A 27,760-nucleotide genomic window follows, 5' to 3' on the forward strand; every position below is an offset into this window, starting at 1 on the left:
CTTCCCCTCATGGCTGAAATTCTATTACCCAGCTCCTGGACATAACTCTTCTCACTTTCAAATTCAAATCTCAAGTACCTGTAGGTGACACAGAGCCAAGAGAGCTTTCCTGCCCTCTCCCTCTTTGTCCCTCTCTGTGCTTATCATTATGAGGACAGCGCAGTGTGGCCTCTTTGGACTCTATTTTCTTCCATTTCTTACCTGTATTATGCACAAAAAAAGGAAAGTCTAAGAACTGGCTCAGTGAATAGTGATGCTTTCCATTTACAACACACAGAAGACAAATGGCTGTATGTTAGCTTATACTAATCATTTGGTTTTGTTTCATGGTGATAATAGAGTAACAGCTCCATATTAGAGAAGTATATGTGGTGCCAAATACAAGTGTTACAGAGTATAAATAATAACACAGCATGTGTGTAATGAAATTCTGGAAACATCCCTCTTTTTTTTCCCAAAAAAATTTTATTTGAGAGAGAGAATGAGCAAGTGAGAGAGATGAGCGAGCACGAGCCAGAGAGGAGCAGAGGGAGAGAAAAACACATACTTCCCGCTGAGCAGGGAGCCCGATTCGGGGCTCAGTCACAAGACTCCAGGACCATGACCTGAGCCAAAGGTAGACGCTTAAATGACTGAGCCACCAGGCGCCCCTGGAAACTTTCCTTTAGCGGAGGCTGGATGTTCACTGGGTATGGAGGGAATGGGGAAACAGGAGCTGAGGTCAGAGAGTGCATCTTCAGTGGTGAGGAGGTGAATGATGCCCCAGAGGAGGAGGAGCTACAGACAACAGCACAGCAGCAGGCAGATGGTCTGCCCTTCCTCATATGGGAATGAAGCAGAGCTGGTAGGGGGGTGGGACATGGCCAAACCCACTGGCAATTGGGGTGGTATCAATGTCCTTTGGGTTGACCAGAGATTTCAGGGTAAATTTCTGTAAAATGGTGGTCAAGAATAAAAACAGCTCCATACGGGCCAGTCCTTCTCCCAAACATATTCGTTTTCCTGAAAGTAACAAACACAAGGGATCTGTTCTAGAACACTATGTTTTGAACTGTCACAAGACATGTCACAAGAAATATCTAATGAATGACCAGGCTGATGGAGAGGTGGAAGGAAGGTTAGAGGGACAGGTGGACAGAAGGATGGAAATGCTTGCTATTCACCTAGTGTCTTGATGGGAACCCTTCATTTAACAATTAATTATTGAGTATCAGGCCTACATCAAGCACTTCACTATGTATTTCCACATTACAACTGCTCTTTTCATATTTCCAGTTTCCATACATTTTTGTAGAAACCCACCCCCTTCACCAAGTGCACTGGAGGGAGAAGGACTAAGAGAAGAGAACTCATGTATCCGTGTCTCCACCCATTCCTACCTCTGGCATAAGGTTTAAAAAGATTTTTTTCCTTCATGTGATTCCAAAAACATGTCTAAATGTATTACTCTCTCACTTTAAAATATTCAGTGTGTCCCCGATCTGTCCTATGACAGGAGGTCAAATGGGTTGAACTGGCCCTTCACATTCTGTACCCAGTCTGAGGTTCCATATCCCCCCTTCCATCTTCCAAACCCTCTACTCTTGGTTCTAGCCATACCAACTCTTCATCAATCTCCAACTCACCATGACGTTTCCAGCTTTATCTCATGCTGTTCTCTTTGGTTAAGGTGCAATTCTCTTATACTTCTTTCAGGATCTATATCTCGTGCATTTCCTCTCTATAACCCCTGTGATCCCCTCAGGCAGTAGAGTCTTGCTCTCTCTGGGTATCCTCAGAATCTTATTCACTCTTCAATTAAAGCATAGATCATCACCTTGAATCATAATTTCCTGTTTATCTTTTTCTACCACGCTAAAATGTGCATTCCTTGTAGGGAAGGCTCAGTCCTTGACATCTTGGTAGGGACAGTGCAAGACCCAAAGCAGGTATTGAAAGCCATCAGATAATTGAAGGGAACTCCATGGCTGGAGACTCAGTGAACACTACGGATGTGGAGACCCAATATCCAAGATACATGATCTTGAGTGGAGGACAATCAGGTGCAGGGCATCCTGTCACTTTTCAAAGGCTTCCTTGATGCCATGGTTGGTTGGCAGGTTCTGACCTCAGTCTATAGAAACATCCTTCTCCTATGGTCTACTTTGTAAAAGTGCTCCATCTTCTCTTCTTTCCCTCACTTCCTGTCTGCTGTGAGGCAGCTCAAATTCCCTTTCTGCTGTTAGAATGTTGCTTATTCCAGTGCATGCCTCACTGTGGGCTGGGGGTGAGCAGGAAGCTGCCTCTTCTGGTCTCCTGAGCAGCCTGGCCTTTCCTCTCCCACAACACTAGTCTTATCAGATTATAATGATCTGTTTACTAGTCTGCTTCCCTAACTAGAGTGTGAGCCCCTGTGGTGTCCATGCTGTGCTTGTGGATACTTGTCACCCCAGAGCTCACTCTGGGAAGTGAAGGTACAGAGAAAATACTTTTTTTTAAAAAAAAAAATTTATTTATTTATTTGAGAGTATGAGTGGGTAGGGTGGCAGAGGGACAAACAGATTCCCCACTGAGCAGGGAGCCTGAAGCAAGGCTTAATCCCAGGACCCTGAGAGCATGACCTGAGTTAAAGCCAGACACCTAACTGACTGAGCCACCCAGGTGCCCCACATAGGAGATACTTAACTTGGGGTACCTGGGTAGCTCAGTTGGTTAAGTATCTGCCTTCAGCTCAGGACATGATCCCAGGGTTCCTGGAATTGAGCCCTGCATCAGGCTCCCTGCTCAGCGGCGACCCTGCTTCTCCTTCTCCTGTTCCCCCTGCTTGTGCTCTCACTCTTTCTCAAATAAATAAATAAAATCTTAAAAAAAAAAAAAAAGAAAATACTTAACTCAAAGTTGAGGAGTTATATACCTTTCTCATGGCCAGTGAGTAAAGTCTAAATGAGTTTCATCTGCTGCTTAGAGGAGCTCTTGGTAGCTCAGTGATATATTTGGAGTGATGTTTCTGGTCATGGACAAAGAACAATTCTACGTACACCAGGGCAGGCACTATGTAAGATTCAACTGATACCCCACCCCCAAAATATTTCATCCCCTTCAGCAACTAAGGAATTTATTACCTGCTGAGAAAGGCATGAAATAATCACTCTTCTTAAAGTTGCCATTATCATCCAGGAAGTGGGCAGGGTCAAATACCCCTGGGTTGGGGAATTCTCGTTCATCATGTAGCACAGAAGTCAGTGATACTAACACGTTTGTGCCCTGAAAAGAACAGATGAAGATAAACTGGGTTAGAAAGAAGTTGTAGAGCTGGAAGAAATGTGGAAATCACTTAGTTCAATATTTTGATCTATATGTGAAGAATCCCAGGTCCAAAGAAGGCCCATGGGATTTCCAGCCAGAGAGACCAAGTAATAAACAGGAATGAGATTAAGGCCAGTGCTAGTCAGGATGTTAACATGGCCTCCAATAGGGTCTGAAATACTGAGTGCTTGGTTACTTGGGTGCCTGCCCTCTGAATTCCCTCCACTGATCACAGTATTTGGACACTTGTGTGTCTCTTTGCTCTATTTTGTCACTTCAGTTTTTGTACATCTCATGTGGATTATGGCACAGCAGGGCTCTGCTTGAGATTCCGTCTCTCCTCTCCCTCTGCCCCTCTCCCCACTCACACTGTCTCTAAAGTAAATAAAATCTTTAAAAAAATAAAAATGTGGGGGAACTCTTTGTTATAGATGAATCCTAGCTACACACACACACACACACACACACACACACACACACCCCAATAATAAAATTTAAAAACTTATCATTTTTCAACAATTCAAGTAAAGATCATTAATTAATGCTAAAACTATTGGATCAATGATTTGGGAAACAGGATATTTACAAGGTCTTAAAGTACCATGCCATAGATTTTTTCTTATTAATCACCTATGAAAAATAGATCCCTAGCAATAGAGAATTATGGCAGATACCTCCTTCATAAGTGAGTACCTTAGCATCACCAATAATGATATAAATTGATATTGTATGTCTCTAGCCAAATGTGATACATTGGGACATACACAACATCACCTATTGAATTTTCTTCCCCAATACACAGAAATGGAATCTAATCTCAAAACAAAACAAAAACAAAAACCACCCAAACCAGACTGAGAAATATTCCACATGGTGTCCTGGACTCCTCAAAACCGTCAACATATTGAAATGAAACAAATAAAAGAAATGGAACTTTTCTTTCTAAAAGGGGCCTAAAGGGACAGATAATCAAATTACATACTTATTCCTTGATTAGCTACTATATGCCCCTTAAAAAAAGTTATAAAAGAGTATTTTAGGATAACAGAAAAAATGTAATTATAGGCTATATATTAGATAAAATTATTGTATAGATAATAGTTCCTTGAGATGAATGCTGTTCATCTCAATGAATGTGCAGAAAGCCCTCGTTCTTAGAAGATGCATAGTGAAATATTTAGGAGTGAGGTAGATTGATGGATATAAGTAGATATGCACTTAAAATACAGATGTATATACATTTTCATATATGTTATTTGTCATAGTCATTGTGTATGTGTGTTTAAGGCTATTTAGATTTTCTACTTTTTTAAATTAAACATTGGAAGGAAAATACACCCTCTAAGTTTATCATATTTAAGGCCTATAATTTTATTTACAAAATCATTGCCTTTGGGGCACCTGGGTGGCTCAGTCATTAAGCATCTGCCTTCGGCTCAGGTCATGAACCCAGGGTCCTGGGATCAAGTCCCACATCAGACTCCCTGCTCCATATGGAGTCTGCTTCTCCCCCTCATTCCTGCTCATGCTCTCTGTCACTGTCTCTATTTCTCTCAAATTATTTTTTTAAAAAAATCATTGCTTATATACTTTAAGACAAGTAGTATGTGAAAATGTTACTTTAAGATTTAAAAAGCTAGTATATTTTCAATAAATGATGCTGGGATAAGTGGATATCCATAACAACAACAACAACAACAACAACACCATTACTATACAATAAGTAAAACGATACAATAAGTAAAAACGAATTTAAATGGATCACAGACCTAAATAGAAAATCTAAAAGCATAAAACTTGTAGAAGAAAATGTAAGGGCATATATTTGGGAAATTGTGTTGGCAACAAATTTTTCAGATAAGACACAAAAGCACAAGTCAAAAGAGAAATAATTAATAAATTGGACTCCATCAAAATTCAAAACTTCTGCTCTTTGAAAGACATTCTTTGAAAAAAAAGGAAAGAAAGGGAAAAAGAAGAAAAAAACAACCCAACAGATTGAGAATGAATGTTAGCAATATCTACATGTGATACAAGACTTGCATGCAAAATATATAAAGGATTGCAATAATTAAATAAAGGAAATGACCCAATAAAAAATAGGAATATAATTTCAGCAAACACTCCAACAAAGAACATATATGAGCAGTCAATCAGCACATGAAAAGAAGCAAATCATCATTATATATCCAGAAAATAGAAGTAAAACAAAATGCGATATCACTACACAACCTCCTATAGGATCTAAAATTTAAAAAGACCAACCATGGCAAGTGGTGGAGGGGACCTAGAGTAACTGGAACTCTAATACGTTGCTTGTGGGAATGTAAACTGTCTCAGCCACATTTAGAAAACAGTTCGACAGTTTTTTATAAACAGTTAAGCCAAGTTCCCCTCCTAAGCATTTACCCAAAAGAAAACAAAATTTATGTCCACACAAAAATCTGTATGCAAATGTTCACAGCACCTTTATTCAAATGGCCCCAAACTGGAAATTACCCAAATATCTGTCAATTCGTGAATGGATAAACAATTTGTGGCACTCAATATGATGAAAACTACTCATCAAAACAAGGAACAACTAATGATACATGTGATAACAAAGATTAATCTCAAACACATTCTGTCACATAAAAAAGATAAAGGTTTATATTGATTACAGGTTATACTACTTTTATGTCACATTCCATTATGTTACATTCCTTAAAAGGCAAAACCATAGAACCAGAAGTAGATCAATGGTTACCGAGGGTTGAAACTGGGGGAGGTGGATTGACTGTAAAAGGAGAATGAAGGAAATTTTTGAGATGATAGAAATGTTTTATACCTTAGTTGTGCTAATTACACAACCTTACATATTGATCAAAACTCACTTGACTTTACCCTTAAAAATATGAATTTTCTTTGGTATAACTTATTGTTTCTGTATATTATCTCTGTTCCTTTCTATTCTATGTTATTTTAGGCTCCCTCTTTGTGTAACAGATCCCTTTTAATATTTAATATTAAAATTAAATAATTTTGCAGGGCTGGTTTAGTCGTCACAAATTCTTTTAATTTGTCCTGGAAGTTTTTATCATTCCTTCTATTTTGAATAACATCCTAACTGGATAAAGTATCCTTGGCTGTGTATTTTTCTAATTTAGCACCCTGAATATATCATGCCAGTGTTTTCTGGCTTGCCAGGTCTCTGTGGATAGATCTGCTGCCAGTCTAATGTTTCTACCCTTGTAGGTTATGAACCTCTTGTCCTGAGCGCTTTCAGGATTTACTCTTTGTCTCTGAGATTTGCAAGTTTCACTATCATATGTCAAGGTGTTGACCCATTTTTATTGATTTTGAGGGGGGTTCTCTGTGCCTCCTGGACTTGGATGCCTGTTTCCTTCCCCAGATTAAGGAAGTTCTCTGCTATAATTTTCTCCAATATACCTTCTGCCTTTCTCTTTCTCCCTTTCCTCTTCTTCTGGGATTCCAGTTATTCTAATATTGCACTTAATGGTATCACTTATCTCTTGAACTCTCCCCTCGTGATCCAGTAGTTGTTTATCTCTTTTTCTCAGCTTCTTTATTCTCCAACATTTTTGTCTTCTATGTCATTAATTCTTTCTTCTGCTTCATTTATCCTAACACTTAGAGCCTCTATTTTTTTTTAGAGATTTTATTTATTTATTTGACAGAGAGAGATCACAAGTAAGCAGAGAGGCAGGCAGAGAGAGGGGGGGAAGCAGGCTCTCTGCTGAGCAGAGAGCCCAATGTGAGGCTCGATCCCAGGACCCTGAGATCATGACCTGAGCCAAAGGCAGAGGCTTAACCCACTGAGCCAACCAGGTGCCCCAGAGCCTCTATTTTTTTACTGCATCTCATTAATAGCCTATTTGATTTCAACTTGATTAGATTTAAGTTCTTTTATTTCTCTAAAAAGGGATTCTCTAGTGCCTTCTATGCTTTTTCCTTCTCCTTTTAAAAAATATTTTATTTGACATAGAGAGACACTGTGAGAGGGAACACAAGCAGGGGGTGTGGGAGAGGGAGAAGCAGGCTTCCCACTGAGCATGGAGCCCAACGTGGGACTCGATCCCAAGACCCTGGGATCATGACCCAAGCCGAATGCAGACGCTCAGTGACTGAGCTACCCAGGCTCCCTTCTATGCTTTTTTTAAGCCCAGCTAGAATATATTTTTTTAAGATTTTATTTATTTATTTGTCGGAGAGAGAGCAAAGCAGCAGGAGCAGCATGCAGAAGGAGAAGCAGGCTCCTGGCTTAGCAAGGAGCCCAATGTTGGACTTGATCCTAGGACCTGGGGATCATGACCTGAGCTGAAGGCTAATGCTTAACTGACTAAGCTACTGAGCTGCCTCTAAAGATAAGGTTTTTTTTTTTTTTTTTTAAGATTTTATTTATTTGACAGACAGAGATCACAAGTAGGCAGAGAGACAGACAGAGAGAGAGAGGGAAGCAGGCTCCCCGCTGAGCAGAGAGCCCAATGCGGGGCTCGATCCCAGGACCCTGCGACCATGACCTGAGCCGAAAGCAGAGGCTTTAACCCACCGAGCCACCCAGGCGCCCTTGAAGATAAGGTTTTAAATATTACAGAAAAAAAAAAAAAACTTAGGTCAGTCATGTCCAATACAGTAGACTTGAGTGATCCATGGTTACTTAGATTCAAATTATTAACAATGATAAGTGAATTTGGAAAGGTTGGTAGATATGAGGTCACCAAAATAATAAAATCAATTATATTTCCATATACCAAAAAAGTAGAAAAGGCATTTTAAAAATTACACAATTTATAATAACATTAAAAATATCATTTACCTAGGAAAAATCTAAAAGATATACAAGCCACTATACTGAAAACAATATTGAAAAAATTAAAGAAAGCCCAAATGAATTAGAAGAATACACCATATCCATGAATTGAAAGATTCAACATTCCAACATGTCAATTCTTTCCAAGTTAATTTACTATTACCCTGATAAAAACCATTGCCAAGTGCTTTGGATAATTGGCAAATTGATACTAAAATTTATTTGGAAATGTAAATAGCTAAGAGTAGCCAAAACAATACTAAAGAAATAGAACAAATTTGGAAGAATTACACAGCCAATATCAAAACCTGTTATAAAAATGTAGAGTCTCAAAAAAAAATGTATAACCTCAAACTGGAAACAGCACAAAGTCCATCAAGCTGCCACATGTATGATTCTTGTACTCTCTTATCTGTACTGGTAAAGGATTGAAACCACACTGTGAATATGAGAACTTCAAGAGCACCGAAGTCAGGTGTAGGAGAAACACATCTTACCTTGGGGATGACATAGTTTCTGAATTTAACGTCACGGGTCACTGCATGAGGCAGGCTGTTTGGGATGAGATCAATGTATCTCTGGATCTCATGCAATACCGCATTCATATAGGGCATGCGGCTCCTGTCTTGCATGCAAGGGCTCTGGCATCTGCCAATTACACGCTCAATCTCTTCCTGGGCTTTAGCTGATAAAACACAAATGAGATAGATGAAAAAAGAGAAAATGCATAAATATTTACACGCCAATTCAGGTTCTATGAACACTTTGAAGGTGCTCCAACATCATTATAAACACCAGTTATATGCCCAGAAGCACACCCCGCCCACCATGCTGGCCATACCTGCGACTTCCGGGTGCTTCAGCAGAAGCAGGAGACTATATCGTAGGGTGGTGCTTGTCGTTTCTGTCCCAGCTCGAAATAAATCAGATGCACTGCTTACTAAGTTTTCAAAAGTAAACTTCAACTGATCGTTGTCCTTTTCCTAGGAATTATTTGATGTAATTATTTGCTGGTTTGGCAGCATATGTAATTATAATAAATCTAAAATAACACATTGTTATATAGTTAAGCAAACTTGCCTACACATTCCATTTCCTAGCCTCTTTCGCAGCTATACTGGCCAAACAACCTATTTCTTACCAAAGGACTATTTTTTTTTTCTTAAAGATTTTATTTTATGTATTTGAGAGAGAGAGAACAAGTGTGAGAGCGAGCACAAGAGTGGGGAGAGGGCAGAGGGAGAGAGGGAAGCAGACTCCCCACTGTGCAGGGAGGCTGACGTGGAGCTGGATCCCAGGACCCTGGAACCTTGATCTGCTGCTTAACTCACTGAGCCACCCAGGCGCCCCCCAATGGCCTCTTGGTGTCACTTTCCTTTCTTCTTTTTACTACATGCCTACACAGATATGTTGGTGGAGGTGGCCTAGACATCATCCTGAAACATGATGAACATGAAGTCTACACAGTAGGTATGCTAAAGAAAAATGGAAGGCACGTGAGTCCATGATACTTCAGGGCTACTGTACAAGTCCTGGACTGCCCAACATGAGAGTCTCTGTACCTGAGAAAAATACACCATTTCTTTTTTTTTTTTTTAAGGTTTTTTTTTTTTTTTAATTTATGTATTTGACACAGAGAGAGAGAGATTGCAAACAGGCAGAGAGGCAGGCGGGGTGGGGGGGAAGCAGGCTCCCTGCTGAACAGAGAGCCCAATGTGGGCCTCGATCCCAGGACCCTGGGATCATGACCTGAGCCGAAGGCAGAGGCTTAACCCACTGAGCCACCCAGGCACTCCCCACTATTTCTTTAAAACATTGTTAATTGGGGGGCTCCTGGGTGGCTCAGTGGGTTAAGCCTCTGCCTTTGGCTCAGGTCATGATCTCAGGGTCCTGGGATGGAGCCCCGCATTGGGCTCTCTGCTCAGCAGGGAGCCTGCTCCCCACCCCCCCACCCCCGCCTCTCTGCCTGCCTCTCTGCCTACTTGTGATCTCAGTCTGTAAATAAATAAATAAAATCTTTTAAAAAATTGTTAATTGGGTTTTTTCTTGTTGGTAGGCAAACACAATCTTATCTGATAGAAATGAATAAATTAGAGCCATATCTTAAAAAATGGTATAAGCCAGGATCAAGAGTTTGTAATTCTCTTCTGTTATAGAATTTATGTGGACTCTATATTGCCTAAAAACTCATTACAAAGTTGAAAATATGCAGAAGCTAACATGGCAGCACATCCTAGAACAGATTGTAGCAAGAACAAATTTACAAAGACAAAAGGGGGGCAGCCCCCATGATACTCCAGATGTAAGGCAGGACAATTTGGTTTGGGAAATAAGTGCAGGAATTAGTGCAGATATACAAATAGAAGAAATATTACAGACTTGAAGACAGAAAATTTGGACATTAACTGCCCATAAGGGATGAAGGAGACTATGGGAGTAGGGCAGATGCTGAGAATAAGACACCGAATGAATAGAGATCTCATAACTTTTCATAGGGAGAGTAAAAGCACCTCACAAGGACAACTAAAGCTGGTTTAAGATAGGGGTGACACAAAATTGAAAACAACAATGGGGCCATTTGAAATATTGACTATGGAGATCACTAAAATTAAAAAAAAAATTCTTCCTATCCAGTCCTCTGGGCCAACATTAATTTAATAAGGTTCTTACAATCCCCAAGTGACCTGTGGCACGCCTAAATTGTCATCAACTCCATTAAGACAGGCTTAACCTCAACAGCTGTATTTGCTAGACCCACTGGTAACATCAATGTCACACACTTTTCTAACCTTTCCAACCCAAAACTACTCTAAAGCCAGGAAAAAGAGTAGGGCACTTTTAAATCATTATTAGCATTTCATCTGTTGAAGTGAATTTGAAGAATCAGTGCTTACATACACATAGATTATCAATTTTAGCCAATTTTATGCCTAAGTTTTCTTCTAGGAGTTTTATATTTTTAGCTCTTACATTTAGGTTTTTGATCCACCACACTTCCACGCAAGGTTAAATATAAAGTTATCATATGATCTAGCAATTCTACCACCAGGTATATACCCAAGAGAAATTAAAACATAGGTATACACAAAAACTTGCACACAAATGTCCATAGAAGCATTATTCATAAGAGCCAAAAACCCAGCGGCACCTGTGTGGCTCAGCTGGTTAAGCATTTGCCTTTGGTTCAGGTCATGGTCCCAGAGACCTGGGATCAAGCCTGGAATTGGGCTTGATCAGTGGGGAGCCTGCTTCTCCCTCTCCCTCTGCCTCTCCCTCTGGTTTGTGCTCTCTCACTCTCTCTCAAATAAATAAAATCTTAAAAAGAAAATAAAAAGAGCCAAAAACCCAGAAACAATCAAAATGTCCATCAACCAAGGAGTAAATATATAAAACATGGTATATCCTCTCTGGAATATCATTCAAGCACAAAAAGGAGTGAAGTGAAATAAGCTAGAACAAAATACAGTATAATTTCATTAATATGAAACATCCAGAATAGCAAATCTATAGCGACAGAAAGTAGAGAAGTGAAGCCTAAAAGCTGGAAGGGTTTGGGGGACAGTGGAGATAACTACTCAAGCTTATGGGGTTTCTTTTGAGGATGATGAAAATGATTGGTAATTGATTGTGGTGGTGGTTGCACAACTCTGAAAATACACAACTACTGAATTATACTTGAAATGTGGGAGGGTATGGCATGTGAATTATACTCGGTATAGATAGTAAGAATAAGAAAAAATGGAACAATAAGCTAGAATCTAAATACTATAATGAAGTCCAGAGGAACAATGCGGTTTTTAAATATAATATTAAGGAAATACTGTTAGTTTGATATATAAGAGATGTCAGCACCCAGGACCAGTGGAAAGGCTTCCTAGCATTAAGGAAATTGCTCAAAATATATGCAAAATACAAAAACATTCATGTGGGTGCATTCTTCTGGGAAGGTGTCCATACTTTGTGTATGTATGTGTGTTTCAATAAAACTTTATTTATAAAGACAGGTGAGCTCTGCCAGTCTTTGATCTAAATAAAAGTGGAAGGGGAACAGAATTGGAAGATAAAAAACATTGCCCTATCAGCAGAGAAAGCAGAGCATGAAAATATTAATTTCTTCCCTCTTCCAGTTTCTTCAAACAATTCCACCACCTTCTTCACTCCATTGCACCTAGAATATGTGATTTGAGTGTCCAACTGAAATCCAAGGACAATTCTTTGACAATCAACTTCATCAGCATCTTTTTTCCTTCCCATGTTAGCCTACTCACCGTTTCTCATTTCTGCCCAAAGCTACAAAGTGATTGGATAAAGTGATGGCCTCAATAAGGAATTTCCTTCTCCAGAATAAGCTTTTTATAATGCACTCTGGATTCTGCCTCTCCCCTATTCAAGGATGTTGCTTTGGTACAAGTGTCCTTATGGCATCTACATTACTTTTGTCACACAATTTCCAGCTTGACCCTATCACTCATCACATTCACTATTCAGATTTACTATCTCAATCTTTCACTCCTTGGTTAAATTTCTCAAATAGGATATCTGTTCTTATTACTAAAATCTCCCATGCAGTCCTTACTTCTCCTTTCCTGCCACTAATATCAGCCAGATCTCTGAGATGTGACAAAATGAACAATTTGATTTTATTTCAGAATTCCCTGTATTTCCATGGTCCAGACTTTTTTCATCAAGCCAAAGTCAAGAAATGAAAAATCTCACAGTTGGTCCTTGGGCACCATTCTTATCATACAGCTCATTCTACAGGACTCCCAGGATAATTTTCCCCAATAATTATTTGTATTCCACTCTTGTTCTGGCTCATACATCTACCTGAGCAAATCAAAACTTTTCATGCCAACATTCAGTCTTACAGTTACTTGACAGGCACCAACATCCAACTCTATATCTGTCCAAATCCATTTTTGGTTACACTCAGTGAAGACTTCCTTTTTCCATCCATCTAATCTCTTTGCCAACACGTACTTCTGAACCTCTCATCATACCATTCTACCAATCTGAAATTCCCTCCCCTATTCTTATTGCAAATATTTTGAAGCTCTACATCAGCCCTCAGTACAAGCCCAGCTAGGTTAAACATTTCCTTCTTATTCTCCCACACACTGAGATAAGATCACATATACCTTCATTTTATGGCTCCATATTTTGTAATTTCTAACTTGTGTTTATATTTCCCCTAAAGTGTACATTCTCTTTCTCTTCAGGTAGAAACTTAACAGTTTCCACATATCCTAGTTATTTGACAATTCAATCTTAGATTGAGCGATGTTCCATGATGCTCAATCCAGATAGATCCATGCATACAAAAGTACCTAAAGTGTCTGTCAAGCATTTCTTGCCTGATGATTTAAACATCCTCATGAGCACTAATCATTGAACAAAAGAAACGCAAGCAAACAAATAACAGATCTGTCATTAACATTTTACCTGTCCCATTTTCATCAGGAAGTAATCAATGAAGTCCCGAGGATTGTTCACTTCCAAGGATTCTTGGTGTTCTTTTATTTTCTCCAAAATGTAATTATTTATAAAAACAGAATTTTTAAGTATTGTGTTATGACTTCCTGGGAAATAATCAAGGAGAGCAGGGAAGCTATTGTAGACCTTAGAGATTAAAAAAAATATGTTAAATTTTAAAACATGTATTGAAGACATATAGAAGATATGTCAAGCCCTGGTTAAAAAAGGAGATGAAAAGAAAATGGCCTTTGTCTCCTGGAGGAGCATTTTATATTGTGTATATAAAGTAATTCTCTATGCTCATGGAGATATCTAAGGGAGAAAATTCTGATGATGATGAAATATGATGATGAAATATGACAATAACATCCTATACTCATACATCATCCACCTTATAGTATTAAAGCGTCTTTACATCAATTCTCTCATGTTTTATATTAATTCTTCCCTACAACCTTGAAATACAGAATGCCGTGAATTACTATGATTCACATTTTATAGATGAAGACTGAGATTAAGGGAGTTTGGACAACCTCACACACAGCACAAAGCTACTCCTTCATCAGTGCAACCTGGCAGCACCTGTGGTCCCAAACGTTTTCTCTGCTTAAAGGAGATATTCTCTTCCTTCCTAGATTAGCATATTTCTGCTAAGTAACGTGATGAAGAGGTCACTAAGTGTGAGTGGAGGACAAATCTTTTAGGCAATGGGAACCTTTCAGCAAGGGCCTGGATGCCCACTGAGTGTGCTATCAGCATGTTTCTGGGCAGTCACCAAAACAGGGCTTTGGGATTTAGTGGAAAGACCACTGGCCAGGGAGTCAATAGGCTTGAATTCCACCAGCTCCATATTTGGACATTTATCTTTTTTTTTTAAGATTTTATGTATTTATTTGACAGAGAGAGAGATCACAAGCAGGCAGAGAGGCAGGCAGAGAGAGGGAGGGAAGCAGGCTTCCTGCTGAGCAGGGAGCCCGATTCGGGGCTCGAACCCAGGACCTTGAGATCATGACCTGAGCCGAAGGCAGAGGCTTAACCCACTGAGCCACCCAGGCACCCCGGACATTTATTTTCTTGTCTATGAAATAAAGGTTTTGACTCTCTTTTCAACATGCACACTCCATGAGGTTTGCCCTGGGCAGGAGTGTGGTATTCAAAAACTCACTTCACTGAGTATGACCAGTGAAAATGTCAGAGTAGATATCTCCAAAGGCAGGACACTCCAAAAAAAGAGAGCTGAGATTTTTGGCAAAAACCGTGAGAATCAACTTGTCAGAACTCTAGAAAACAAAGGCTTACAGCAATCAAGTGAATGCTGAATCCCGAAAAAGGCAACTTGAAAACGGTGGAAAAGTTTGTGGAACTTTTAATTTGTCCTCTTCTACCTCCTTCCTAGTTCGGCAGTGGTCTTAACAAGAGCAACTTCTTGTGTGGGATTCTGGTTTCCGGTGCAAGAGACTAGACTAGACCTTACAAAAAATTGTGTTTTCTCTGTTGCAACTGCTCTGGAGCAACCTGAAGGACTGACATAGGCTCTTGTCTTTGTTTCTGACCTAGAGCTCAGGGTGGAGAGCAGGGTGGAGAGCAGCAGGCCTGTCTCAAAAACTCTGTAAGGCGGGGTGCCTGGGTGGCTCAGTGGGTTAAAGCCTCTGCCTTCCGCTCGGGTCATGATCCCAGGTTCTGGGATAAAGCCCCACATCGGGGCTCTCTGCTCAGCGGGGAGCCTGCTTCCCCCTCTCTCTCTGCCTGCCTCTCTGCCTACTTGTGATCTCTGTCTGTCAAATAAATAAATAAAATCTTAGAAAAAAAAAAAACCCAACTCTGTAAGGCAAATGAATAACCCACAGCCTCCTGGGGCAAAGACTAGTTAAGACATAAGATAGGGCACCAGAATCCTGGGAAGAAAAGCTGAGGAGAGAGTATCTTCTGGATATTAGGGCATTCCAAAGTACCCAGGTATACTGAGGAATTTAGACATTTTAAAATTTAGAAACCAGGACATAGGCTAAGAAAAGACCCCAGAAGGCCCTAAGCTTTCACCTCTAGCTGATCTTGGCTCAATGTAAGCAACAAGACCGAGAAAGAATTGAAGAGTCCGGTGAAAGCACTGAAGGAGTGCCCCAGCCTAGAACCGATTTGAAAGAGTTCATTTGTTTGTTCCTGTCTTCCTTCCTTCCTCCCTCCCTCTCTGTCCCCTTCTTCCTCTCTCTTTCTCCCCGCACACCCTTTTTTCAGCCCCTCACATTCAAGGAAAACTGCAGCAAACACTAGCTGAACACAAAGAAACAGAGATTTCAGAGACCACACATGATGAAGAAGAGGAGACTTAGAAACATGGTCCATAAAAGTCACGAAATAAACAAATATCTATAGCCTACAGAAAGCAAAAAGCAACATGAACCTAAAGCAAGCAGAATAAACAAGACAAAACAAATCTCAAGGAGGGGGAGGAACCTCATTTCCACAGTTACATTACAGTATCCAAAATGTCCAGTTTTCATTTACTTCACAGCATGGTCCATACGGAATTTTGGATGTGTCAGAGGAAAGATCTCACATGACCTTACCTGAATCCATGGGGAACTCAGAATCTTGAGGTTTTCGTTAAATATTTTCAGGAAGCCAATTAAAGTCTGATCTGTATAATCAAAACGATTTTGGAAAATGATGGAGCAGATCACATTGCAGGAAGCACAGCCCAGGACAAAAGTGGGATCATAGGGTAAGGCTAAAGAATAGGAAAGAATTAGAAAATACCATTAAATATATACATATAAAACTCTTTGTTGTTCATAATAGGTAATTTTAGGATCTCTAAAACAATATCTACCTAGCAGTCCCCTTGTCAGCGAAGATTTCAGCATGCTCAAAATCAACACATCACCTTTCCCTTAAATGGGAAGTCCATCCCACCCTAGTTTGTTTAATAGCAATCTTCCAAATACTCCATTTAGATCACTACCTTTGTTTGCTTGATTCTGACCCAAGGTGACTATTACTTTGAAGAGCAAAAGAAAAAACTTTAAAGACGCCACTTTTAAAAACACCTAATGGTGCACCTGGCTGGCTAAGTAGGTGGAGCCAGCACCTGACTCTTGATCTTGGGGTCATGTGTTCAAGTCCCACCTTGGGTGTGGAGAGTACTTAAAAATAATAATAATAATACATTTTTAAAAAACACCTAATAATTTATCAATGCAGAATCACACCTGTCTGTTAAACCTGTACACTCCTGTAGGAAGGAAGAAATGGCTCGGGACCTGGAAACCTTCTATAGATAATGAATAGTTAAAGCGAATTATGTGTAAAGTCAGCAGAGGAAAAGATTAAAGGAGGAAAGATGATGGAAAAATTCAGGTATTTGATGGAACAAACAAAAAAGCAAAAGGTATCCATGTTGTCTGAGAGGAAAACTAACACAAATGAGTAAAATTATAGTGCAGATTTGTTTGCCTCAGACAGAAGTAAAATAAGAAATCTTCACTTCAAACTTAAATCACAGCTAAGGCAAAGAAAAAAGATCAAATTTGCAAATAGAGTCCTGGGGTACCTGGCTGGCTCAGTATGCAGAGCATGTGACTCTTAATCTCAGGGTCGTAAGATCAAGCCCCATGTTCAGCATGGAACTTGCTTAAAAAAATTTTTTTTAAATATAAAAAAATTGGGGCACCTGGGTGGCTCAGCAGGTTAAGCCTCTGCCTTCAGCTCAGGTCATGATCTCAGGGTCCTGGGATCAAGCCCCACATCAGGCTCTCTCCTCAGCAGGGAGCCTGCTTCCCCCTCTCTCTCTGCCTGCCTCTCTGCCTATTTGTGATTTTTCTCTCTCTGTCAAATAAATAAATAAAATCTTTAAAATTTTTTTAAATTTAAAAAGGAAAAGGCAATAAACGGAGTTCTTGTGTTTCTTTATTACAATACAAAAAATAATAATTTCCTTTAGGAAATAGGGTCCCTCATCGCCAATCAGGCCCCACATTTTTTGGACAGCTTGCCCTCTTATGGAATTCTGGAGTATTGCTATATATAGCCACTGGTAGAAGACCATAGTTGTAAATTTTTAACTGGACTATTATTTAGGCCAAGTCTGTCATTTTACAGATAAATTAAAGCGGAGGAAGAATTTTATTTTTTAGTGAGAAATATTTAAATGTAATTGCTATAATCAAATGATCAATAAACTTTATATGCAAAAGGACCCCAAATCGACATCAGTGATGTAATTAAGGGTGACCAGAATCCAAAATGAGAGGGAATTTAAAAAAAGGAAATGTGTTTAGGTAACTGCTTCTATTCCAGACTCTTTTTTTTTTTCCTTAAAGATTATTTATTTATTTATTTACTTGACAGAGAGAGCACACGCAAGGAGAAGCAGACTTCCCCCTGAGTAGGGAGCCCGATGTGACACTCTATCCCAGGACCCTGGGATCATGACCTGAGCTGAAGGCAGACGCTTAACAACTGAGCCACCCAGGTGCCCCCAGACTCTTTTTCAGTTGAAACACTTGAGGACACTAAGCTTTCAGAAAAACTTTAGAAGGTAGGGGGTAACTTGAGATTTCTTTCTGTGTGTGTGTGTGTGTGTGTGTGTGAGAGAGAGAGAGAGAGAGAGAGAGAGAGAGAGAGATTCACAGCTAAAATAGGTAATTTTAGGATTTTTCACTTCATTTGAGAGAATTTAAAAGCAGGGTAATTTGGAACCCAGAGTGAAAATCAGATTCATCGTGACAAGCACTTCATAGAGTGGCAGAGGGGGTTAAATAATTAGCATAAAAGTTCTAACCCCCGGAATCCTGGATGGCTTAGTAGGTTAAGCGTCTACCTTCAGCTCAGGTCATAATCCCAGGGTCCTGGGATCAAGTCCTACATCAGGCGCCTTGCTCAGCGGGGAGTCTGCTTCTCTGTCTGCCTGTAGCTCCCCCTGCCTGTGTGTGCTCATGCTCTCTCTCTCTGACAAATAAATAAAATCTTAAAAAAAAAAAAAAAAAAGTTCTAACCCCAAATCCCACTGTGTTTTAAAATGTGCTTGCAATTCTGTTTTCATTCAGATGGTGAGGCCAATAGATCAGGGAAGGTACCCATTGAAAAGAGAGTTTGTTACTCATAGTTCCCAGGAAGAGAAGTGCATCACACAGGGCCACATGGAGAAGGACCAAAGGAGGTCAGGAGGCAGGAGGAGCAAGGGGAAAGCGGGAGGCACGAGGGGAAAGCATGTTCCAGATCCTTTATTGAGGTTTTCATGGGAAAGAACGAGCAAGGCAGGATAGGTATGCTAAGTAAATTTAGGACTGGATAGCTTGAATATTTGCAGAGGGCTATGGGCTATAGTGGTATTAACTGGTTATCCAGTAACTGGACCTGGTTTCATTTAGAGCAGGGAGGGAGAATATTGGCTTGGTGTGTGGGAATTTGGTGACAGAGGCAACTTGGGGGTGTGGGCCTTGGATAGGTTGATTTACAAATCAAAGACATTATGTTTGCTGTATCTAGTAATTAGCTACCCCAGGAGGGGAGGTTGCTCCCTGGTTCCCTAAAGGTCCCTAAAATGTCAAAACATCACAAAATAGAGAAAACTTAAAACATGATTAATAGACCAATAAAAGAGGGGTGCCTGGGTGGCTCAGTTGGTTAAGCAGCTGCCTTCAGCTTGGGTATGATTCTGGGGTCCTGGGATAAAGCCCCACACTGGGCTCTCTGCAGGGAGCCTGCTTCTCCCTCTCCATCCACCTGCAGCTCCCCCCAATTGTGCTCTCTCTCTCTCTGTATCCAATAAATAAATAAATAAATAATTTTAAAAAATAGACCAATAAAAGGGAGTAAAATGAATCAAGCTAAAAACAGAGCCAAAGGCAGGGTAAAGAGTTATTAATGATAGCTGAAGTCTAATTAAATAAATCATTTTATAACCTGGTATTTGTGTAAGTTTCAGGATTATTGCTATAACATGCATTTCTTAACATATATTGAAGGGTATTAGAGTAAATAGGGAACAACATTAAATAACTCAAACTGATCATTTTAAAATAGTTCTTTACACCAGTGTAGCCACTCTAGAAAACAGTATGGAGGTTCCTCAAAAATAGAACTACCCTTCGATCCAGCAATTGTCCTACTAGGTATTCACCAAAAGAATACAGAAATACTAATTCAAAGGGATACATGCATTCTGCTTTTTATAGCAGAATTATTTACAATAGTCAAATTATGGAAGCAGCCCAAGTGTCCATCAATAGATAAATGGATAAAGATATGTGTGTGTGTGTGTGTGTGTGTGTGTGTAATATTTCACAAAATGAAATATTACTCACACATAAAAAGAATGAAATCTTGCCATTTGCAATGATGTGGACGGATCTAGAGAGCGTTATGTTAAGCAAAATAACTCAGTCACAGAAAGACAAATACTATATAATTTCACTCATATGTGGAATTTAAGAAATAAAACAAATGAGCGAAGGGGAAAACAAGAGACAGCAAGAGAGAGACAAGCCAAGAAACAGACTCTTAACTGTAGAGAGCAAACTGATGGTTGCCAGAGCGGAGGTGGGTGAGGGGATGGGTGAAGTAGGTGATGGGGATTAAGGAGGGCACTTGTTGGGATGAGCACCGGGTGAAGTATGGAAGCGCTGAATCACTACACTGTACACTTGAAACCAATAAAAAAAACCCAAAACCCTGTATGTTAGCTGACTGGAATTTAAACAAAAATTTTTAAAAAATAGTTGTTGACAAGGAAATCACAATTGATGAGGGTGGCATGAAAGATGCCTAAGCAATTACAACCACAAAAAAAGTATCATTATTGGCCCGAAATGGAGAAGCAACACTCAGAAGATGAATGAAGTAAAAATACAAATCAAAGCCACAGTGAGATACCACCTCACATCAGTCAGAATCGCTAAAATTAACAAGCCAGGAAACGACAGATGCTGATAAGGATGCGGAGAAAGGGGAACCCTCCTACGCTGTTGGCAGGAATGCAAGCTGGTGCAGCCACTCTGGAAAACAGTATGGATGTTCCTCAAAAAGTTGAAAATAGAGCTACCCTACAACCCAGCAATTGTGCTCTGGGTGTTTACCCTAAAGATACAAATGTAGTGATCCGAAGGGGCACGTGCACCCGAATGTTTATAGCAGCAATGTCCACAATAGTCTGGAAAGAGCCCAGACGTCCATCAACAGATGAATGGATAAAGAAGATGTGGTATGTATGTATGTATGTAAATATGTGTGTGTATATATATGTGTGCATAATGCACATATATATGTGCATAATGGAATACTATGCAGCCATCAAAAAACCCCAAATCCTGCCATTTGCATTGATGTGGATAGAACTAGAGGGTATTATGCTAAGCGAAATAAGTCAATCAGAGAAAGACAGTTGTCATATGATCTCTCTGATATGAGGAATTTGAGAGGCAGGGCAGGGGTTCGTGAGGGGAAGAAAAGGGAAAAATAAACAAGATGGGACTGGGGATGGAAACAAACTAATCTCAGGAAACAAACTGAGGGCTGCTGGGAGGCGGCGGGGGTGGGAGAGGGTGGCTGGGTGATGGACATTGGGGAGGGTGTGTGCTATGGTAAGTGCTGTGGATTGTGTAAGACTGATGATTCACAGACCCGTACCCCTGAAAAAAAAAATCAAATAATACATTACATGTTAATTTAAAAAAAAAGAAATGAGGGGTGCCTGGCTGGCTCAGTGGGTTAAAGCCTCTGCCTTCAGCTCAGGTCATGGTCCCAGGGTCCTGGGATTGAGCCCCACATCGGGCTCTCTGCTTGACAGGGAGCCTGCTTCCTCCTCTCTCTCTGCCTGCCTCTCTGCCTACTTGTGATTTCTTTCTCTCTGTCAAATAAGTAAATAAAAAATCTTAAAAAAAATAAATAAAAATTTTAAAAAAAAGAAATGAAAAGAATGCAATATTTAAAAAAAAAAAAAGCACACGTCACTGGCTACAGGTGCTCCATGTGAAAGGTGTGAAATCATTGCCACTGTGTCCATTTGACAAGTATTCCCTGGTGACCTTTTCTGAAATAGGTAACCCACATTTACACTATGGGAAAAATACCGTTCTCTAACTCTGAAAAAAATGAGTCCCCAAATGTTTTACCTTCATGGTGTAATGATGTGGAAACAAAGTTGGGACAGAAAAGGATTAAATGACCTTTTATACCCACACTGTAGCACAGTCATGAAATGACACATGACAAGCATAGACACACAGAAGCTCCCCCTGGCTCTTTGCTGCACTCCCTCTTTCCACGTGAGGGCTGAAAAGTTTCCAAGGACATCAGTAGACAAGAGAACAGCCTGCCAAGATCAGAGCTTTAGAATAACCCACCTTTGGTTTTTCTCAAAGCTTCTACAAGGTGGCAGGCTTCCTCTTGAACTCGGCTCTCAAGGTCACTCTTTCCCATCCCCAAAGTCCGCAGGGTCATGAGGGAGAAGCGCCGTATCTCCTTCCATTTGTTTCCGTTAGTGAAAAGGATTCCTACCAGAGGGGAAACAGAAATTGGGTGGGAGGTCCTAAGCAAGGAGGAGGAAGGTCCTACTCAGGAGCCTCACGATGGGCCAAGTTCCGCTGAGTCGCTCTTCAAATTCCAGTTTTCCATCCTTTCCAACTCCATAACCAGCGCCGAACGTGTGTACATGCTCACCTACCGTGTCCTTTACTAACTTTTTCCACTATTGGGAAACTTCCTCTTGCAGAAAACTCTTCTCCCAGATCAATCAGGGCTTCCTTCACTGCTTCATACCCATACAGTACAACAGTGGGCTTCATGCCAAAATACAGAGTGAATACAGGGCCATACGCTTTTGAGAGCTGAGAATTTCAAAGAAAACATATATGTTAGCAAAAGAAGTTACAATTTAGTCTATGTTTTGTGCATGATTTTGTGTGTGTGTGTGATTAAGCCTGATATCATCATATTGTCGATGTTTTTATTCTACCAAACACGGCTTCAAATATTCCTGGATCTTATGTATAAATAAGATTGTTACAGCTGACACATAGAGAGGGCCACTGATGTGACAGGCAATGGTCCGGGGAATTGGTACTCAGATAATTACAACCGATTATTACACCAATGCCTTGAGCTAGGTTTATTTACTCTATTGTACAGATAAAGAGACTGAAGTTCAAAGAATTTCCTGTATAATCCCAGGGTCTAATAACAGAACACCCAAATTTCAACCCTATTTAGCCAACCTATTTTGTCTCCAGTGCCTATCTCGGAACCAGTACCCAGCTGTTTCAGGACCACCTGTAAAGATTTCTCTTTTCTTTTGTTTTTTTTTTTTAAGGATTTTATTTTTTTTTAATTTTATTTATTTTCAGTGTAACAGTATTCATTGTTTTTTCACCACACCCAGTGCTCCATGCAATCTGTGCCCTCCTTAATACCCACCACCTGGTTCCCCCAACCTCCCACCCCCCGCCCCTTCAAAACCCTCAGGTTGTTGAAAAACAACCTGAAGGATTTTATTTTTAAGTTATCTCTACACCCAGCGTGAGGCTTGAACTCATGAGCCGGAGATCAAGAGTCTCAAGCTCACTGACTGAGCCAGCCAGGTGCTCCCATCTCCTGAAGATTCTGACTTGGTAGCCTTATGATAGTTACTAGAAATCCATATTCAAAAAAAAAAAAAACAACAAAAACAAACAAACAAACAAAAAAAAAACAAAGAAAACCACCCCCGCTGGTGCTCATGCCCACTCCACTTTGAGATCTGCTGGTATTACTAACACCAAAGGCAGTGCCGGGACAGGCAACATCTCACAGAACAACAATTGCTTCTATCCTGCAGCATTCACAGGGTATAGACAGCAGCTTTGTGGGGAATCCGGGGATCATGTTACCATCCAGTTGGTCCTGATGATTTCTTATTTTTTGCATTCATTCAAGCTAGTTCTGGACCCAGTTACTTGCTTGACATTAGGCACTATTTGCTTCTTCAGAGTTCAACTTTCATGAACAAAATACACAGACTATATACTAGATGACTCCTCGAATGAAATCTCTAATCACAAAACACCACCCTTACCATTTACCTTCAGCCAGAAATCACAGCAAAGGGCTGTGAAACAAACAAAGACAGCAGAATTCCTGGCTTTTGTCATTCATTATTATTTTTTAAAAGATTTAAAGACTTTATTTGAGAGAGTCAGCACATGAATGGGGGTTGGGGAGAGGGGGAGTAGGGGAGGGAAAGAATCACAAGCTGACTCTGTGCTGAGCCAAGCATGGAGCCAATGAGGGGCTTGATCCCATGACCTCAAGATCATGACTTGAGCCAAAACCAAGAACCAGACACTCAATCAACAGAGCCACCCAGGCACCCTGGACTTTATTATTTTAATGCTACCACAGAACAGCCTAAATGTTTCTTTACTCATAGAACACATTATTTTATTCCACTATTTTTTTCTTTTTTAAGTAATCACTACACCCAACATTGCAGCTCAAAACTCATGACCCTGAGATCAAGAGTGCCATGCCGTATTGGCTAAGCCAGCCAGGCGCCCCTTATTCCAGTATTCTTTTTTTTTTTTTTTTTAAGATTTTATTTATTTGACAGACAGAGATCACAAATAGGCAGATGCAGGGATGAAGGGCTCGATCCCAGGACCCTGGGATCATAACCTGAGCTGAAGGCAGAGGCTTTAACCCACTGAGCCACCCAGGCGCCCCTTATTCCACTATTCTTTTTTTTTTTTTTTTTTTTTAGATTTTATTTATTTGTTTGACAGAGAGAGATCACAAGTAGGCAGAGAGGCAGGCAGAGAGAGAGGAAGGGAAGCAGGCTCCCCTTGGAGCAGAGAGCCCCATGTGGGGCTCAATCCCAGGACTCTGGGATCATGACCTGAGCTGAAGGCAGAGGCCTAAACCCATCGAGCCACCCAGGCGCCCCTCCACTATTCTTGACAATATTCCACAAGTATATGCTTTACAGACATACCTTGGTATTTTAATATAATGTGGTTAATTTTAATATATTTTATTTAAAAGTAGAGGAGCTGGAGAAGCATAAAGCATACTTACATTGCTCAAGGACTTGCTGAGGTTCTTCACATCTAACTGGAGGATATTTCCAATGAAAGGGAGAGGAGTGGGGCCGGGTGGGAGCTTCCCCTTTCCAGAGCTCTGTTTCCAGAGTGAAAGGAGAAGCCAACAGGAGAGACAGAGCACCAGAATCACAACTAGATCCATGGAAGCACTCTCTTTTTGGACGACTGTGAGCTTGACATCTAAAGCTTATATAATACTCCCTGCTAATTCAAACTTTCCCTCTGACTCATAAACTAATCAATCAGCTGGATTACTTTAATCTCTCTTTTGAAAGGACTTTGGCCTACTGATAAAGATAAAAATGCCATGTTTTTCTTTTAAATATTTTTTTTAAAGATTTTATTTACTTATTTGACAGACAAAGATAACAAGGAGGCAGAGAGGCAGGCAGAGAGAGAGGAGGAAGCAGGTTCCCTGCTGAGCAGGGAGCCCGATGCGGGGCTCGATTCCAGGACCCTGGGATCATAACCTGAGCCGAAGGCAGAGGCTTTAACCCAATGAGCCACCCAGGAGCCCCCCGTGTTTTTCTTTTGCTTCTACTACTACTGTCCTGAGATTCTGGTCTAACAGGTCTGGGGTGGAGCCAAGGTACTGGTAATGTTTTCAGTTTTTGGGTTTGTTTGTTTTTTTTAACATTCTAGGTGGTTCCAGTTGAGAGCCAGTGAAGTAAATCACTTAATCACAAAAACTGCAAAACATTCTGGATTCTCAGATTAATGGCCAGTTGAGAATTTATGATTTTAGAGGAAATCCTTATACACAAAAACATTTATCCTTTAATGCTTTAGCAAACACCAGTATATTTTGTCCTAGAAAATGAAAGCCTTTTGAAATATTTGTGGACTGTACAAACATTAAACAAAACCTAGGTAACAGAACTCTTGAATGTCCAAATATGTAGCAAGTAATTAGCTAAGTAAATTTATATATATTTACCATCAAACTCTTATGCCCACCCCCACCCACACACACAGGGAAAAGGAATTTTAATTTTACAAAAGGAGAAGGGGAAATTTGGAGGCAACAGGAGACCCATCCAGTGTTGTACACCTTCTAAGTGACAAAAATGAAATTTGAACCTAGATCTTTTGAGGACCATTATGATGCATGAGGGCTTACACCACAGCTGCCTCAATAATTATAGGAAAAACAAAATCGAACCCCCCAAGTACTAGTTCCTCTGTATGCATACCTCACTGACGGTTCACGAAATAGTAAGTTTCACTAAGTAGAAGTCTTTGTTTGATTCCAAGGATAAAAGGACCATAGGCTCTCAAAAGAAAAAAAATAAAAGAAAGGGATTCTCCCCTCTCCATCACTGCACAGGTGAAACTTGCTCAGGTAATTGAAAAAAGATCCTGTCTCAGAATTTAGGAGGCAAGACTTGAGAAAATATGGTTTCCCCTACCTTCCAGTGACCTCCAAACATAACTTCTGATATTTTTTGAGGGGGTGGGCTGCCACTGTCAAAAATGATGGAATGAAGTATGCACAACAAGGAAGGCAAGATTTTAAAACAAAAGGTGTGAATTCAGTGGAGAATGGGATGCAGGGAGTTCATTAAATAGACCCATAGGACGGGGGCACCTGACTGGCTCTGCGGGAGGAGCATTCGACTCTTGATTTCAGGATTGTGACTTCGATCCCCACATGCCATGCAGTGTAGAGATACTTTAAAAAAAAAAAAAAAAAGACCCAAAAAAACCACCACCACCACACGAAGATCTGAACAGATGACATTCAGTGGTCAGGAGGATCTACCGATCACTGGAATGATAGCTATACATTATCAGATCACTAATAGTAATGTTTGTACAAAGGGATGTTCTCTAAATATATTTGTCCTTAATTGATTAGTACAGTTCTTTCTAAGCTTTTACTAAAGAAAATTAACTTTTTTTTTAAAGATTTTATTTATTTATTTGACAGAGAGAGAGAGATATCACAAGTAGGCAGAGAGGCAGGCAGAGAGGGGGGGGAAGCAGGCTCCCTGCTGAGCAGAGAGCCCGATGCGGGGCTCGATCCCAGGACCCTGGGATCATGACCCGAGCCGAAGGCAGAGGCTTTAACCCACTGAGCCACCCAGGCGCCCCGAAAATTAACTTTTTTTTAAAAAAGATTTTATTTACTTATTTGACAGAGATCACAAGTAGGCAGAGAGGCAGGTAGAGAGAGAGGAGGAAGCAGGCTCCCCGATGAGCAGAGAGCCCAACGTGGGGCTCGATCCCAGGACCCTGGGATCATGACCTGAGCCGAAGGCAGAGGCTTTAACCCACTGAGCCACCCAGGCATGCCCCTAGAAGTTTCTTTTTAAAGAAACCTTTCATTGACGCATAATAAACCTAAAGTCCTAAAAGTTGTGCTCAGTGAGTTATCATCTGAACATATACTGTGAAACCAACACACAGGCCAAGAAAAATTTTGCCAGGACACCAGAAGCCCCATTATGCCTCCTATTCAGAACCTCCCCTTGCCCTCACTAAATGTATCCATTATGTCAAAAGCTAGTTTTGCCTGTTTGTGAACTTTACATAAACGAAATCATACATTTAGTATTTAGTTTCTTTTCTTCATGATGTTGCAAATAGCACTAGTTATGTTTTCTCATAGTGTCTTATAACTATTCCACTGTTTTTTTCCCACTGTATTGTGATAAGACGTGGGTTGATTCTAGTTTGAGACTATTATGAATAGTATTAATTTCCTATAGAAGGCTTTTCTGTATCCCAGTGTATAGGTTTTCTGTTCAACACTTATCTACAATTGCTGGATATGCAAGTGTTCTTTTTCAGTAAATACTCCCAAATAATTATCTAAAAGGTTTAAAAATTTTACTATGAGTTGTCAGTTACTCTACTTTCTTGTCAATACTAAGTATATTCAGTTCTTCATTTTAACCATCTGACAGATATGTAATACCCCATTGCAGTTTTAATTCACATTTCCATGACAATTCGTGATGCTGAGTGAGTGCTTTTTCAGATGTCCATTGACAATATCACTTCTTTTGTGAAGGGTCTGTAGTTTAGATATGAGCCCACTGCTGGCTTCACACACACATATATATATTTACATATTTTACTTTTAATAATTCTAAGTGTATAGAAAAGTCCAAAG

The 27,760-nt window shown here is 40.2% G+C and overlaps 1 protein-coding gene across 1 annotated transcript; it reads right to left on the minus strand.

The window, feature by feature from the left end:
• Positions 1–443: 443 nt before the first annotated feature.
• LOC308354703 (cytochrome P450 2C41-like) lies at positions 444–24,840 on the minus strand. The gene is made up of 9 exons (XM_080822323.1): positions 24,617–24,840; positions 22,233–22,395; positions 21,913–22,062; positions 16,138–16,298; positions 13,538–13,714; positions 8,937–9,078; positions 8,593–8,780; positions 3,102–3,243; positions 444–1,002 (listed from the first exon to the last, which is right to left on the minus strand). The coding sequence occupies exons 1-9, from the start codon at positions 24,782–24,784 to the stop codon at positions 821–823; spliced, it is 1,473 nt and encodes a 490-aa protein (XP_080678449.1). The 5' UTR covers positions 24,785–24,840; the 3' UTR covers positions 444–820.
• Positions 24,841–27,760: the final 2,920 nt, after the last annotated feature.

The sequence above is a fragment of the Martes martes genome (genome assembly GCF_963455335.1).
Source record: "Martes martes genome assembly, chromosome: 14".
NCBI lineage: Eukaryota > Metazoa > Chordata > Mammalia > Carnivora > Mustelidae > Martes > Martes martes.